This window comes from Euleptes europaea, chromosome 12 (genome assembly GCF_029931775.1).
Source record: "Euleptes europaea isolate rEulEur1 chromosome 12, rEulEur1.hap1, whole genome shotgun sequence".
NCBI classification, from domain to species: Eukaryota; Metazoa; Chordata; class Lepidosauria; order Squamata; family Sphaerodactylidae; genus Euleptes; species Euleptes europaea.
The window spans coordinates 63,440,427-63,454,522 of NC_079323.1; the positions used below are offsets into that span (position 1 = coordinate 63,440,427).

Sequence of the window (14,096 nt, forward strand, 5' to 3'; positions counted from 1 at the left end):
CCTCCATCTCTTCCTCTTGCACCTCCTCCACCCTCTCCTCCTGTCTCCCCTCGGAAGGACTGCTGGGGTGTGAAGAAGGTGAAGGCAAGCTTCTCCACCAGCACTTTTGCAAGCTTCTCCACTATCCTCCTGGACCTTGGGGTGAGCTCCAAAATACTCTCATCCATGAAGCTCAGCCCCAAAGACAGCTCAGGGTGCTCCTCCTGCTGCTGCTGGAAAGGGTCTACAACAGCAGGAGGAGGAGGGACAGCCTGAGCAGCAGACCCCCACCCAGTGCCTGAGGTCATCTGTGCTGGTGGGACAGCCCCAGAGGCCTGCATTTCTTTTACAACTTATTGGTACTGTCCTGTATATCGATGAGGCCCATGTAAGTCAATTGGCATTCCTGGCTCCCTTTATCTCTAATAGGCCTTCAAGCCTGTTCCATTGTTTACAGTGGGCAATCCTTTAGTACATCCACCCTCAGAACCAGTCTGGGAGGGGCATCATTTAGGTCTTGTTCTCTCTGTGTGTGTGTTGGTTGCAGTTTCCAGTGTGTTAGCATTCTCCTAGTTGGAAGCAATAAAGCAATAAAATTTTGAATATACCATATTCAGACAGGACCTGTCCTTGCTCTTCTGGCTCTATCGATTCACTAGCTCATGCTCTTTTGGAAGCAAATTAGCTAGCAAATCTAATGCCTCTGTGTCTGACATAGTGCCTTTTCTACCAAGCGATAGGGATCCCAAGGCTACATTGTCAGTGGCAAGATTTGTTTCAGTCCTTATATTCCTCCAACACTAGTTATATGCTGCTCAAGATCAATGGATCAAGGAGCTTCTAAGGGATAAAAGGAAAGGAAAGGAAGCAATAAAGAAAGTTGTTGCTGAAGCTTCCAGAGACTCTTGTGTGCTGACTATCTGGATACTGTGTGCTGACTATCTCCTGCCTACCATACCTCAGAGGATGCTATATCTGTGGACCCCCCCATGGTAACCATGGCAGCCATGAAGTCCTGCAATGAACCAAAGAAGGGTCCCTGGCATGTATATTATAGTCTCCCAGGGCTAACTGCTTGAGATACCTTAACCCCTGGTCCAAGAACATTTTTGCAAGCTCATGCCATGCAGTGTTGACAAAATCCCTAATCTGTCTTGTGTTCCCTATGCAAACATTCAAAATTGGAACTCAACTCAAGAGAAATCTTGGAGAAGGAGATGGGTTTTTGATAGACTACACTGACTCTACCTGCTTCAGCCCCACCAGTCTCTGGGGTGAGGGAGAGAAGGAAGGGCTGAGGCTTATTCCATGGTGACTCAGAGGCTGCAAACAGAGCAGCATTCAACATAAGGCCAGACCATAATGCAAAGAAAAAGGAACCAGTCTGAGACACTATCGCCATTAGGTATTTCATGCCAACAAGTTCTAGGGACAGACTGAACACTACTTACATGACATCTGTCCCAGTGTCTTCTGACTCCCTGAAGAATGGAGATCCCTAAAAGGGGTTGCCACCTCACCTGGAGCCTCGCACCCTTTTGACATTTTGTTAGTTCTCATGGGAGGCGATGGGAATGTGTGGAACCTCTGGGTACTGTGGCAGTTCTCTTTGGGGTTATGAGGTTTCAGTGCCTGGCTTAAATTGTAGGGCTGCAGGGCCCCTTCCCCCCCCCTACCCCCAGCTGTCTGAAACTTCTCTTTCTGAATTGGTGTTGTCTCCCTGTCTGAGGGTGGGGTTGTGACATTAGCCAGTTTTGGGGAGAGGTTTCAGCCTTGCCTCAGTGTCTTGGCAGTAGTTTGCTCTTACCAAAGAGGCTGCTCCCAGATTCTCTCAGAAAAAAGCATGCAAATGAAAATGACACAAATACACCTTTGCTTGTTTTTATGGATTTCCTGTGGACTAACATACTAGTTTCAATTGTGGGAAAGTATTTTGATGCCCAGAGTGCAAAATGTCCACCAGTAAAGGAAAGGAAAATGGCCTGTCTCCACAGAAGCAAAACAGCATTCAGGTACTGGCATATATCATATCCAAAATTATACTGGACGTTGCAAAAATATATACTTGAAAATGTACAAAAATACATCTTTAAAATAAAATTATTTTAAATTATATAGTTCTTAATACCATGATCCAGGCTTTGATTGAGTCAGGTATCTTAGGTAAAGCTGTGATATTAATACCCTGGGCTGGCTCCCATGCTGCCCTGGTAAGGCACAGTGTAGCATCAAGGCCTGGGGGCAGGAGCCGCCTCCCATCTATGCTACTGCTACTTGAGTCGGGGTGGGTTCCAGAGGCAGGCCTGGATGCCCCAGTGAGGGGCTGTGGCCAAGACTAGTGGTGGGAAGGATGCGAGCAGCCTCCTGCTTATCTCCCCCCACCCCACCCATATCACCACCACCACTCTGGTCCAGAGTAAGCTAGAGATGAAAGCTCTACATTTTAATAAAGCCTCTGCCTCTAGCCTGTGCTCAGCCCTTTTTGTTCCTTCCTTCCTCCCCTCTCCCCTTAAATGGAGTGGAAGTCAGCTATCTTTGACGAATGCTGCCCTGCCCCTAACAGCCTGAATGGAACAGAACTTTCTGGAGGCCGCAGAGCCCTTCTAGAATTATTGCTAGCAAGGGGAGGTGGCGGGAACAGGAGCTGCTACTGGGTACTAATGAAAGAGAAACTCATCTTTCTATGGAAAGCTCCACCACATCCTGATTGTCAGGGGCAGGGTGGCTCTTTTCAAAGATAGGAAGGGAGATTGGGGAGCTTCCTGGCTGATTTGCCAGAAAGGGACGTACTAGATGACTAAGAAGCCAGGGAGCCACAGGAGTGAAAATGCCACTACTGTCATCATGCCAGTAGTGCTGTCAGGGCCAGCTCCCAAGCAGCTGTCAGGGCCAGCTCCGGTCCTGGTGCAAGTTAGCACTCACTGAACATGAAGTCCTTTTATAGCCTCAGTAGACAATCATTAGACTAGTAAGGAGGACTTTCTAAGTGAATCTAATAAAGTGGTTTATTGAGAGAAAGAGTGCAAAGCTACAGAGAAACCGAAGAAACTGCAGACATGGTGGTGAGATAGATAATCAGATAACCTTTATTGGCATAATGGTGAGATAGATATACACATTGGAAAGTGATCAGCAGGGTTGCCAGGTACCCAATCGCAGCCGGTGGGAGGTTTAGGGAGGCGGAGTTGGGGGCAGCGATCAGCATCATCTATGCAATGAAGTCACGACCAGTTTGTCGGGATGGCCCCAATAAGGGTGCCGGAGAAAGAAGCAGCTGTGGACGTCCACCCCAACACAGGGTTAAACTACATATTATAATGTGGGTTCCCCCAACTTCACTTTGACTGAGATAGTCAGATGTCAAATGTGAGGGAACTCATCTCCCAGGTTTGTGGGGCCCTGATTTGGATTGGGATCATGGTGTAGGGGACAATGGGTTTCAGTCTTTCCATCCAGTACCATTTCCCCAACCTTAAATGCCCCATTGGATTGATGCATGTGTAGCCCATCTCTCGCCCGGGGCCATTTCACGTCTGGAAAATGGCATGCAAAAGGCTGAAACCCCTTCTTTTCCTGTGTAGCAGTCCTGTTCCAAATTGGGGTCCATGGACTTGGGAAATGTGTTCACTTACGTCTGGTGATGTCTGACTATTTCAGTCAAAGTCATGTTGGGGGAACCCAAACACTACACATTGGAAATGTCAGGCTGCTATCTCGGTTTCAGTATTGTTTCTGTGTCGGTGCTGTACTGTCTAGCCTCAAGGCCGACCACACATACCAAGGCCTGGGAATACTGCTCCTGGGAAAGTTGCCTCTGTCTGTGTATGCTGATGTTGTATAATCTCCCGCCATTTACTGCCTTATATTATCGTTCGGCTAGTGAGACTCTCATAGCTGCCATAGTTCCCTGTATGCACTGTATTGCCTTTTTGACCAGTAAAAGCCATCTGCTTGGATTCTATATGACTCTGTGGTGATTTCTGGTTCGAAGGGTCAGGAGCTTACATTATGGCAGCTATCTATCATCTTCTTTATTGTACTACTAATCAGGCTGGAGCCCAGGGGGGTTCGCCTGCCGCTTGGATGGGAGCTGAGAAGCTCTCCGAGTGACCTACTATCCTGGATTCCTCTCGGAAGGATCCCACCCTGTTACAGAACATAGTCGCTGAACTCTTCAGAACTACCCTAGAGGTTTGCCGCTTGAGGGGACTGGTACAGGAGCAGTGGCAATCTCTTAAAGGGACTCTCTGGATGTTGACGTCGGAGGATACTGATACTCGTTTAGATCTTCAAGACTTGGATCAATTACTGGACGATGCCCGGTTGGCAACTGAGGATTTACAAGTACTAACTGGACTTTTGGATAATCTTATTTCTCGAGAGACTCTTTCCTCTAGTTCTACCATGGCAGGAGCCCCGCCGGAGGGTTTTTCCCTGATCCCGGATGCGGCCAGCTGTCAGGCTGAAGCCAAGCGAGTCGCTATTCGCACCGCTCTTCTCCTTGTGGAATGTACAAAGGACACCCCGGTCGCCACCTTGGCTAAAGCCTTGACCTCGACTTTTGGAGCCGATGCACCTGCACTGGCGGTTCGAATACAACCCTTGCTGGGCGGGGAATCCGACCCCATACTCTCACTCCTGGAAACAGAACTTTTACCGCGCATTACGGCGGAGGCTGCCCTAAGACTTGAGAACGCCAAAGTTCTTGCGGATAAGGATGCCGCCGAAGCGGCTAAGGTCGCAAGAGAGAGAGAGGCTGCTGACGCAGCCAAGGCGGCAGCAGCAAGGGTTAGGGATCGGGCGAGAATGGATACGCGCCCCAAGGACACTGTACAAGGGCTATCAGGTCTGTCTTTTTCCCCGGCGTTTGTCCCGTCGCGCGCGACCCAACGCGCACGCTGTTTGGCTGACCGACGTCGAGACTCAGGAGAGTCTGAAGACGAGGATCTTTATGGAGATAGCTCTCAATGGGCCACGAGCTTCCGGACCAGTAAACCTCATCTCACTGGTGGCCCAAGTGAGGAGGTTCACCTCTTACGAGCCCAGAATCGGGAGCTCTCCGACCGTGTTGATCAACTCCAAGAACTAATGGAACGTATGCTTCAGGATAACAGGCAATTACAACAAACCCTGATAGCCCAAGCACAGCCTGTTCCGATACCGGGTCAGGGGGTGCCCATCCAGCCACCCCAACCACCCGCTAATGTGCCTGCTCCACCCTTGCCTCCCGGAGCTCCCGTTGTTCCTCCGCCCGGACCACCCGTGCAACCGGGCCAACCTGCGCCCGGCCCTTGGAAGCAACTTAAATTGAGGACTACGTACGACGGATCTCTCGAGACTTTGCCTTGTTTCTTGCATCAAGTGGACAGTTATATGCGAGAACAAGGACAACTTTTCCCCACGGAAGATAGCCGGGTGCGTTATGTAGCTTCCCTTCTGACAGGTAAAGCAGCTGACTGGATGGTCCTCCAGTTTGACACCCGCTCTCGAGCTATTCGTTCCCTCAACAACTTCATGACTGCTCTGAGAAGGAGGTTTGAAGACCCCTTCCTGGGGGAAAGAGCCAAAACGGAACTCTTACAACTAAAACAAGGCTCTGCTACAGTTCGAGAATTTGCCGATGAATTTCAACGACTGGCAAGCAAAATTGTAGGCTGGCCCGAGACCACCCTAATTCATCATTTCAGGGAAGCCTTGCACCCTGACGTTCTGAACTGGTCATACATGCGGGGCGATCCCGATACCCTTGAAGACTGGATTCTATTGGCCGAGGAAGTGGAAAGCCGCCGACGCTTTATTTCCCTAGTCCGTCAAAAGCACAAGGAAAAAGGCACCCAAAAGCCTCAATCCAAGGCACCACCGCCCGTCCCACGAAATCCTCCACGTCCGCCCCAGGAACGTGAAGTCCGATTTCAGAGAGGTGCCTGTCTTACTTGCGGAGAAATGGGCCACTTTGCAGCTGTTTGCCCGCACCGCCATGAATTATTTCGTCCCAGCACGACGACCCGCGCCAGAGGTCGTCCACCACGCAGAGGCACCGCGGCCACCCGCAGCGCAGCTCCGGGAAGACCCACACCCTCTGCACTCCATGCCGGAGACCCAGCCTCCCTGCCTACTACCAACGACCCCGCCGGGTCTCGGATTACAAGTGCCCCATTGGGGGACAACTTTCCCTCTTCGGATGAGGAAAATCCTTGGAATTCTCTAGCCTTAAACCTGGAATCTCCCCTCGACTTGTCAAAAAACGGCTCCGGTCTGTGGTGAATGGAGCGTCTCCACAGACCTCTCAGGATCCTCCTGTTAAACCGAATGCTCCTACCAAAATCAAAGAAGTGGACTCCACCGTCTACGTGGATGCAGTTTTACAACACATTAACGGTGGCCCACAACTACCCGTCAAAGCACTAATCGACTCCGGTTGCTGTCACACTCTCATAAGCGAAGCCACTTTTGCTGCACTCAGAGCCGAATCTGAGGCTTTTCCCGCCCCCGTCCAATTTGCCCAAATGGACGGGAGCCATTTCCAGGGGGGTCCAGTTGATCACCGCACCATAGGGGTGGCAATGGGAATTGGCTCCCACTGGGAGCAAATAGACTTCACTATAGCCCCTATCCGTTTTGAAGTGGTCTTGGGTATTAACTGGATTAAAGGACATAGTCCCAGTATTAACTGGGAAACAAACACTATCTCCTTCGCCAGTCCCATGTGCAATCAGCACCGGCAGAACTTTGCACTGTTCTATCCGCCCGTACCAGCATTGGCCTCCGATGTCCCAGCACTTCCAGTCCTACCTAATGTATATCGAGACTTTGCGGATGTCTTCGACCTTAAAGAATGTGATACCTTACCCCCCCACCGGGCCTCAGACTGTACAATTGAGGTGGTCAAGGACTGCACATTAACCAAAAGTAAAATTTACCCTATGAGCGCTTCCGAGCGCACTGTTCTCCGGGACTTCCTTGACAAAAACCTCGCCAGAGGGTTCATTCGCCCATCGAATGCCCCGAACTCAGCCCCCGCGTTTTTTGTCCGAAAAAAAGAGGGCGACCTTCGTTTATGCATTGACTTTAGAAAACTCAATGCGGTTACCCAAACCAACGCCTATCCTATCCCATTAATATCTGATATTTTGGGACAGTTACAGGAGGGCCGGGTGTTCTCCAAGTTAGACTTGGTGGAAGCCTACTACCGAGTCCGCATCCGCGAAGGAGATGAGTACCTCACTGCCTTCTCTAGCTGTTTCGGTATGTATGAATTCCTCGTGATGCCGTTCGGATTAAAAGGGGCCCCGGGGGTCTTTATGCAACTCATCAACGAAATCCTTCATGACTTGCTGTATCGCGGGGTGGTGGTTTACTTAGACGACATTCTTATTTATTCAAAAACCATGGAAGAGCATGTAACTCTAGTCCGAGAAGTTCTGCAGCGCCTGCGCGACCACCAACTCTTTGCAAAACTGGCTAAATGCGAGTTTCATCAAAGCCAGCTCACATTTTTAGGATACATAATCTCCCACCAAGGTCTTCGCATGGACCCTGTCAAAGTCCAAGCCGTTCTCGATTGGACTCCTCCCACCAACCGCAAGCAAGTGCAACAGTTTTTGGGATTTGCGAACTTTTATCGAGGATTCATTCCTAACTTCGCCCAAGTGGCGCTACCCATTACTGATCTACTAAAAACCAAAGGGAAAGCAAACACAGCTACCTTACCCTCCGCAAAAATCCTGTGGACTGATCAATGCCAAGCCGCGTTTGTGGCTCTCAAACGCCTCTTCACATCCGAACCCGTACTACAGCACCCGGACCCAAACCAAATGTTTATTGTGCAAGTCGATGCCTCCGATGTAGCTATGGGAGGGGCCCTCCTCCAGAAAGGTCCGGATGGCCTCCTTCACCCGTGCGCTTACTTTTCGAGAAAATTTGCGCACGCACAATTGAACTGGCCCATTTGGGAAAAAGAGGCAGCGGCCGTTCACCATGCCCTGACTCTATGGAGACAATTCTTAGAGGGGTCCAATATCCCCTTCGAGGTTTGGACCGATCACAAGAATCTAGCTGCCCTCACGGGGCCCCATAAACTATCAGCAAAACAACAACGTTGGGCTGAATTCTTCGCTCAGTTTCGTTTCGTCCTAAAGCATGTTCCTGGGAAGCAAAACGTTCTCGCAGATGCCCTCTCCCGGTTGCCACAATACCCGGTAAAACTCGAGAGACCAACTGACTCTCTGTTCACCCCTACGCAAAGGGGAGCCCTTCCTGTACTGGCCGTGCAAACTCGATCTCAGCAACAGCATCCCAGATCCAGTTCTCCAGCACCTCCAACCCGAGCGGCTACCCAACCGCCCTCGCAACAACAACGAACCGACGATTCCACTCCTCCAACCCCACCGGCTGCCCTACCGCCTACAATCTGCGCACCACCGCACGTAAGCACTACCCCCATAGCTGGTCCTAAGACTACTATAGCCGGGGGGGGGGGTTCCCGCCAAGGTTCCCATCTCCGAATCCTTTTTAAATACCCTTCGGAACCACTGCCTTTCTGAACGCTCCACTCACACCCTACCCCCTGGGGTAATAGAACAGGGAGGCTCATGGTACAAAGACTCTAAATTGTATGTACCCAAGGCACTTCGAAAAGACGTCTTACACTTAGCTCATGGAGTAAAAACAGCTGGACACTTTGGATTCCTAAAAACTCTCCACTTATTGCGCAGACAATTTTGGTGGGGGGGAATGCGTTCCGACGTTGACTCTTTTATTCGCAGCTGCCCTGTTTGTGCCACAGTGAAGCGATCACAAGGCAAACCCCCGGGGCTACTGCAACCTCTAGAAACACCCACCAGACCATGGGAAGTGATTGCTATGGACTTTATGACTGATCTCCCTCTCAGCGGGGGAAAAACCGTGTTATGGGTTGTTACTGATTTGTTTTCCAAGCAAATCCATTTAGTTCCATGCGCAGGGATCCCCTCTGCTCAAAAAATGGCCCGCCTCTTCGTGACACATATCTTCAAATTACATTCGTTTCCGCGCAAAATAATCTGTGACCGCGGCAGTGGCTTTGTTTCCAAGTTTTGGAAAGCATTCCTCAAGTTGGTGGGGGTTGAACAAGGATTGTCTACTGCATACCATCCTCAAACCGATGGTCAAACTGAACGTGTAAATGCTGTCCTTGAATGTTATTTACGCTGTTATGTAAACTACCACCAAGATAACTGGGTAGAACTGTTACCTTTTGCAGAATATGCCTACAATAATGCTGTACATCAATCTACAGGTTTTAGCCCATTCTATGCAGTATATGGACAGGATTTTGGTCCTGTTACGCCCAGAAGTAATGTGGAGGGGGAGGGAGATCCTGACGTTGCTTCCTGGGCACACACCCTCCGTACCACTTGGCCTTGGCTCGTTAGCAATCTCGACCGAGCCAAGCGCAAATACAAAGCACAAGCTGATAAACATCGTTCCCCCGGGGGCGAACTGCGAGTGGGTAAATTGGTCTATCTTTCCACCAAAAACCTACGTTCCACCCGTCCGTGCCTTAAACTCAATGCTAAATTCATTGGCCCTTTCCCGATCACACGGGTCATAAATCCTGTCACGGTGGAATTAGCTCTCCCGAAAACCCTGAGGCGTGTGCATCCCGTTTTCCACATTAGCCTCCTGAAGCCCCATACGGCCTCTCCACAATGGCATCCCGATCCGCCCCCCGAACAGCCCATTATGGTGGGGGGGGAAGAGCACTTCGAAGTCTCCAAAATCCTTGACTCTCGTGTTCACCATGGAAACCTACAGTATTTGGTCCGTTGGAAACACTTCCCCCCTGCCTATGACGAATGGGTTCGCGCACGAGATGTCTCCGCCCCCAAACTAATCGATGCCTTTCACACTGCCTACCCGGACAGACCATCCCCCTTGCAGACTGGGAGGGGGCCTTAAGGGGAGCAGGATGTCAGGCTGCTATCTCGGTTTCAGTATTGTTTCTGTGTCGGTGCTGTACTGTCTAGCCTCAAGGCCGACCACACATACCAAGGCCTGGGAATACTGCTCCTGGGAAAGTTGCCTGTCTGTGTATGCTGATGTTGTATAATCTCCCGCCATTTACTGCCTTATATTATCGTTCGGCTAGTGAGACTCTCATAGCTGCCATAGTTCCCTGTATGCACTGTATTGCCTTTTTGACCAGTAAAAGCCATCTGCTTGGATTCTATATGACTCTGTGGTGATTTCTGGTTCGAAGGGTCAGGAGCTTACATGAAACCATAAAGTGTAGTTTGACCCTGATACCCACACACACTGTCTGGCATAAAGCAGTTTAACGTGTAAATCAATCCATACATATGCATATTTGAATTCATCCAAAGTCTTTTCATATCCACTGTTTTCACAAAGCAGGACCCACCAGGCAACCAGTAATTTGCATGAACATGTCAAAGCAATCTCTTTATTTTGATTTTTTTTTTTTTTGCTAATGTTGAATGGACCTGTGAGGTTCAAGATTAGTGATAGCCCCTTGTGCATTCTTTTTTTTTCTTTCAGAAAAGAGAAAGTGCCTTGTGCAGCCAATATGAGGAGAGGGTTCGCCCATGTATTGACCTCATTGATTCTCTGAGGGCCCTTGGAGTAGAACGAGACCTTGGATTGCCGGCAATTGCCGTGATTGGAGACCAGAGTTCTGGGAAAAGCTCAGTTCTGGAAGCATTGTCTGGAGTTGCTCTTCCTAGAGGCAGTGGTGAGAATTCCTTCTCAGCTTTTCCTCTGTGAAATGTCTCATGTTTCTATGAGTCCAAAAAGTACATTAGTGTTCTGTCATTCTTTTTGCCTTTGAAAGATGCAAAGGACAGCTGTGATCTAGATGGATTAACATATCACAGCCTTTTATCACCAAAAGCATCAATAAAGTTGTGAAATATTCCATAGGTATAACCAGGCCTCCTTTGGATATTTCATGTTTTGAGAACCAGTCAAAGGAAAATGGAGAAGTATTTTTCTTAATTTTTTTTCTACAGCATTTTAATTTTGCCTGTTTTCAACTTTATAGGTATTGTTACCAGATGTCCATTAGAGCTCAAGCTGAAGAAACTACAGTCCACAACGAAATGGACAGGGAAAATTGTGTACAAGGACACACAGCAAGAACTGACTAACCCATCACAGGTGGAAGATGCAATAATAAGAGGTGTTTATGACTGCATCTTATTTCATATATTGGATTCCTACCTTGTGAGAAGTTACCACTGAAGCCAGAACAAGCTCCAAAAATGGTTATGCTCCCCCCCTCCCATGTGCTTGAAGCTGTATTTGTGTGCCACCCATTGTTTTGGTTCACAATATTTGTGTCTGGCTATTTCACTGAAATATCCTGATACCCCAGCCTAGCTCTATCTTGTCAGAGCTTGGAATTATGTAGGAGTGGCCATGGTTAGTACTTGGATTGGAGACCACCAAGGAAGATGAGGGTTTCTATGCAGTAGAAGGCACTGGCAAACCATCTGTGCTCATACCTTGCCTTGAAAACCCCATGGCCCTGGAGTCGCCATGAGTCGTTTGCAACTTGATGGCACACAGTTATTTCACTGTAATTGTTTTTTATTATTAATTCATAAGTATATCATGCTTTACAAAGTTAAAGTGTTTTAGTTAATGATCTTTCTGTGCCTGTGTTTCATATGAAACTACATTCTGGTTAGCACCTAAACAAGTGAACATAAAAAGTGATGCAACGGTGCCTAACTGCATCATCAGAAAGCTGTCCTCAGGAATTCCAGAAGTCTACTTACCTGCAGCCTCACCATACATTCTAGAATTTTATCCTGTCACCAAAAATGCTAGAGAATCTTCAGTTTTGTGGGGAAGGGATGGATATGCTGTTAACTTGCTAAGATACATTTAAAATGTGACTGAAGTGACTAGTAAGGATCAGTAATGAGGCATGTCTGGGCTCAGAATATGTAATGATCCTGGTCTACTAACCATAGATAGGGTAATCCTTATTTGCTCCTTTCTCCCCTCTTGTCTGCAAATTCTGCTAGCCTCCCATGGCTTACTTCAGTGATGCTATAGCATTAGGGCTCCATCCACACATTGTTGGATGTTGTACATCATAGTGCTATATAGTGCTGATAGCTGCAGTGCAATGACCACACAATATCCAGTGGTGTGTGGTTGCAGTCTAGATTAATATTTGTTCTGATACTTAACATGGCTAATGTTAATCAGATTTGACTTTTGTAATCATAGTTGGAAGTGAGTTTGAAGAAGCCTTCCCAAGATTCCACTTTACTTAAAGGCAATGCTCCCAATTCCTCTGGAACCAACAATAATAGTACGCACCCCTATTGTAAATTTAAATTTGCCTTCGGAGACATCTCCCGTTGTTCTTCCTGATGAGGATTCTTGTACAGGAAGTGAGTTTGGAAAGTGGTTCCATAGCAGTCCTGGTTAACATTTACCATGGTTAGTTCCATTTCAAAGGTAGTGCTCTGGTACTAACTGTAGTTAATGACTTTACAAAATCACTTCCAACTAAGGTTACAAAGTGGTTCCACAGCAGTTCTGGTTAAAACTAGCCATGATTAGTGCCATTTCAAAAGTAGGTCTACGCTATGGTTAAGACCAATCATGGAAGGTAGGCAAGAGGGAATACATAAGTCCACAGTGTGCTTCCAATCTCTTGACCATGGTGAAGAGATCAGAAAGTGGTCCTGAACTTTATGGAATTTCTTATGGTTTAAAAATAGAAAAGTAGACATGCAGTTTTATATGAACCAGTGGTTTGGATTCACCACAGTTCTTCCACAAGCACAAGGATTTCTGCTTTTGGGACATGACTTTCTAAGCATTCCCGTACTGCAGCAGCCTAGAATATACCCCCGAAATCCTGTTCTTGGGGGTTCCTTCTCCTCCAAAAACAGAATTTCAGGAGGCATTTTAGGCTGACGTGGGGATGACTCACAGAGTCATGATCTGTTGGTGGAAACCCTTGGGCCCATGGAAAAACTTCAGTGGATACAAGCCAGTGCTTCTTTATGGGTTTGTCCACAGCCAACCTAGTTCCTTCTAGAGAGAAACTCCAAAAGTGCCATAAGAACTGGGATAGCTGGATGAATATTACTGCACTCTTTTACAGATGTCCGTTCACACAAGAATATCCTTTGCGTCAACATGGTTGCTCCTTCCAAATACTCAAAAGAGATTTCATAAAAGATCTCTTAAATGTAAACCGTGCCTATAGTCTATTGATATCACTGAGACAAGCCATACTGGCTTTCACCTATGGGTTTCAATTGTGGACCTCTTACAATACTCTTAAAGTTAAAGGTTTGTAAAAAAGAGAAAGAAAGAAAACATTCTCCCTATTTATTATATTGCAAACTTTTAAAAGAGCTGTCCTGAGTTTAAAAAGTAACTTTGCAATTGAAATATTTTGGAGTTATGCAGTGCCATCTGCCAGGCTTTGCTTTACAGAAACCAAGGCTTAGAAGGCACAGGAATATTGTTGTGGCTGCCTAGCAACCTCCAAAATAGCCAACAAGAGCTCAGTGGGCATTTGTTTCTTAAAGCTACAGGTGTTGTTTCTATTATTGGCGAAGGGGGGGTCATCCCCATTTTTTCTCTCTTCCTTTTTTTAGATTTCAAATTTTTTTGAAAACCTGAGACTTCGTTCAGGTTTGGAGAGCAATCCCTCCTATCTGTCCCTGGCTCCATTTTGCAGATCTGTTGATTCACACTCTATGGCCCAGTATGAAATTAGATATATGATGCCAGACAGTTCATTCTTTGGTGCACTTGGAGGTATTGCCTGAAATATTTTATGTTGTTTATGATTAATTTATTAAATTAATATGTTGATTGATATGTTTTTTCTTCACATGTAGCCCAGAATGCAATGGCTGGTGATGGAGTGGGAATTAGCCATGACCTAATTAGCTTAGAAATCGTCTCCGCAGATGTTCCAGATCTGACTCTGATCGATCTGCCAGGGATTGCAAGAGTGGCTATGGGCAATCAACCTCAAGACATTGGAAAGCAGGTAAAGTCTGTTCTAGTAGAATTCTGGAAACCAGTGGAGTAGTTAAATCAAAATGATCAAGACTGTTTTTTTGCTGCATTTCTTC

At 47.5% G+C, this 14,096-nt stretch overlaps 1 protein-coding gene across 1 annotated transcript in view; it reads left to right on the forward strand.

Moving 5' to 3' along the window:
- Positions 1-3,455: 3,455 nt before the first annotated feature.
- LOC130485120 (interferon-induced GTP-binding protein Mx1-like) overlaps positions 3,456-14,096 on the forward strand; it is a 46,496-nt gene continuing 35,855 nt past the window's right edge. The window contains exons 1-4 of the mRNA XM_056858231.1: positions 3,456-3,510; positions 10,526-10,711; positions 11,021-11,158; positions 13,857-14,011. Of these exons, the coding sequence (XP_056714209.1) occupies positions 3,456-3,510; positions 10,526-10,711; positions 11,021-11,158; positions 13,857-14,011 (534 nt within the window). The remainder of the gene's footprint in view (positions 3,511-10,525; positions 10,712-11,020; positions 11,159-13,856; positions 14,012-14,096) is intronic.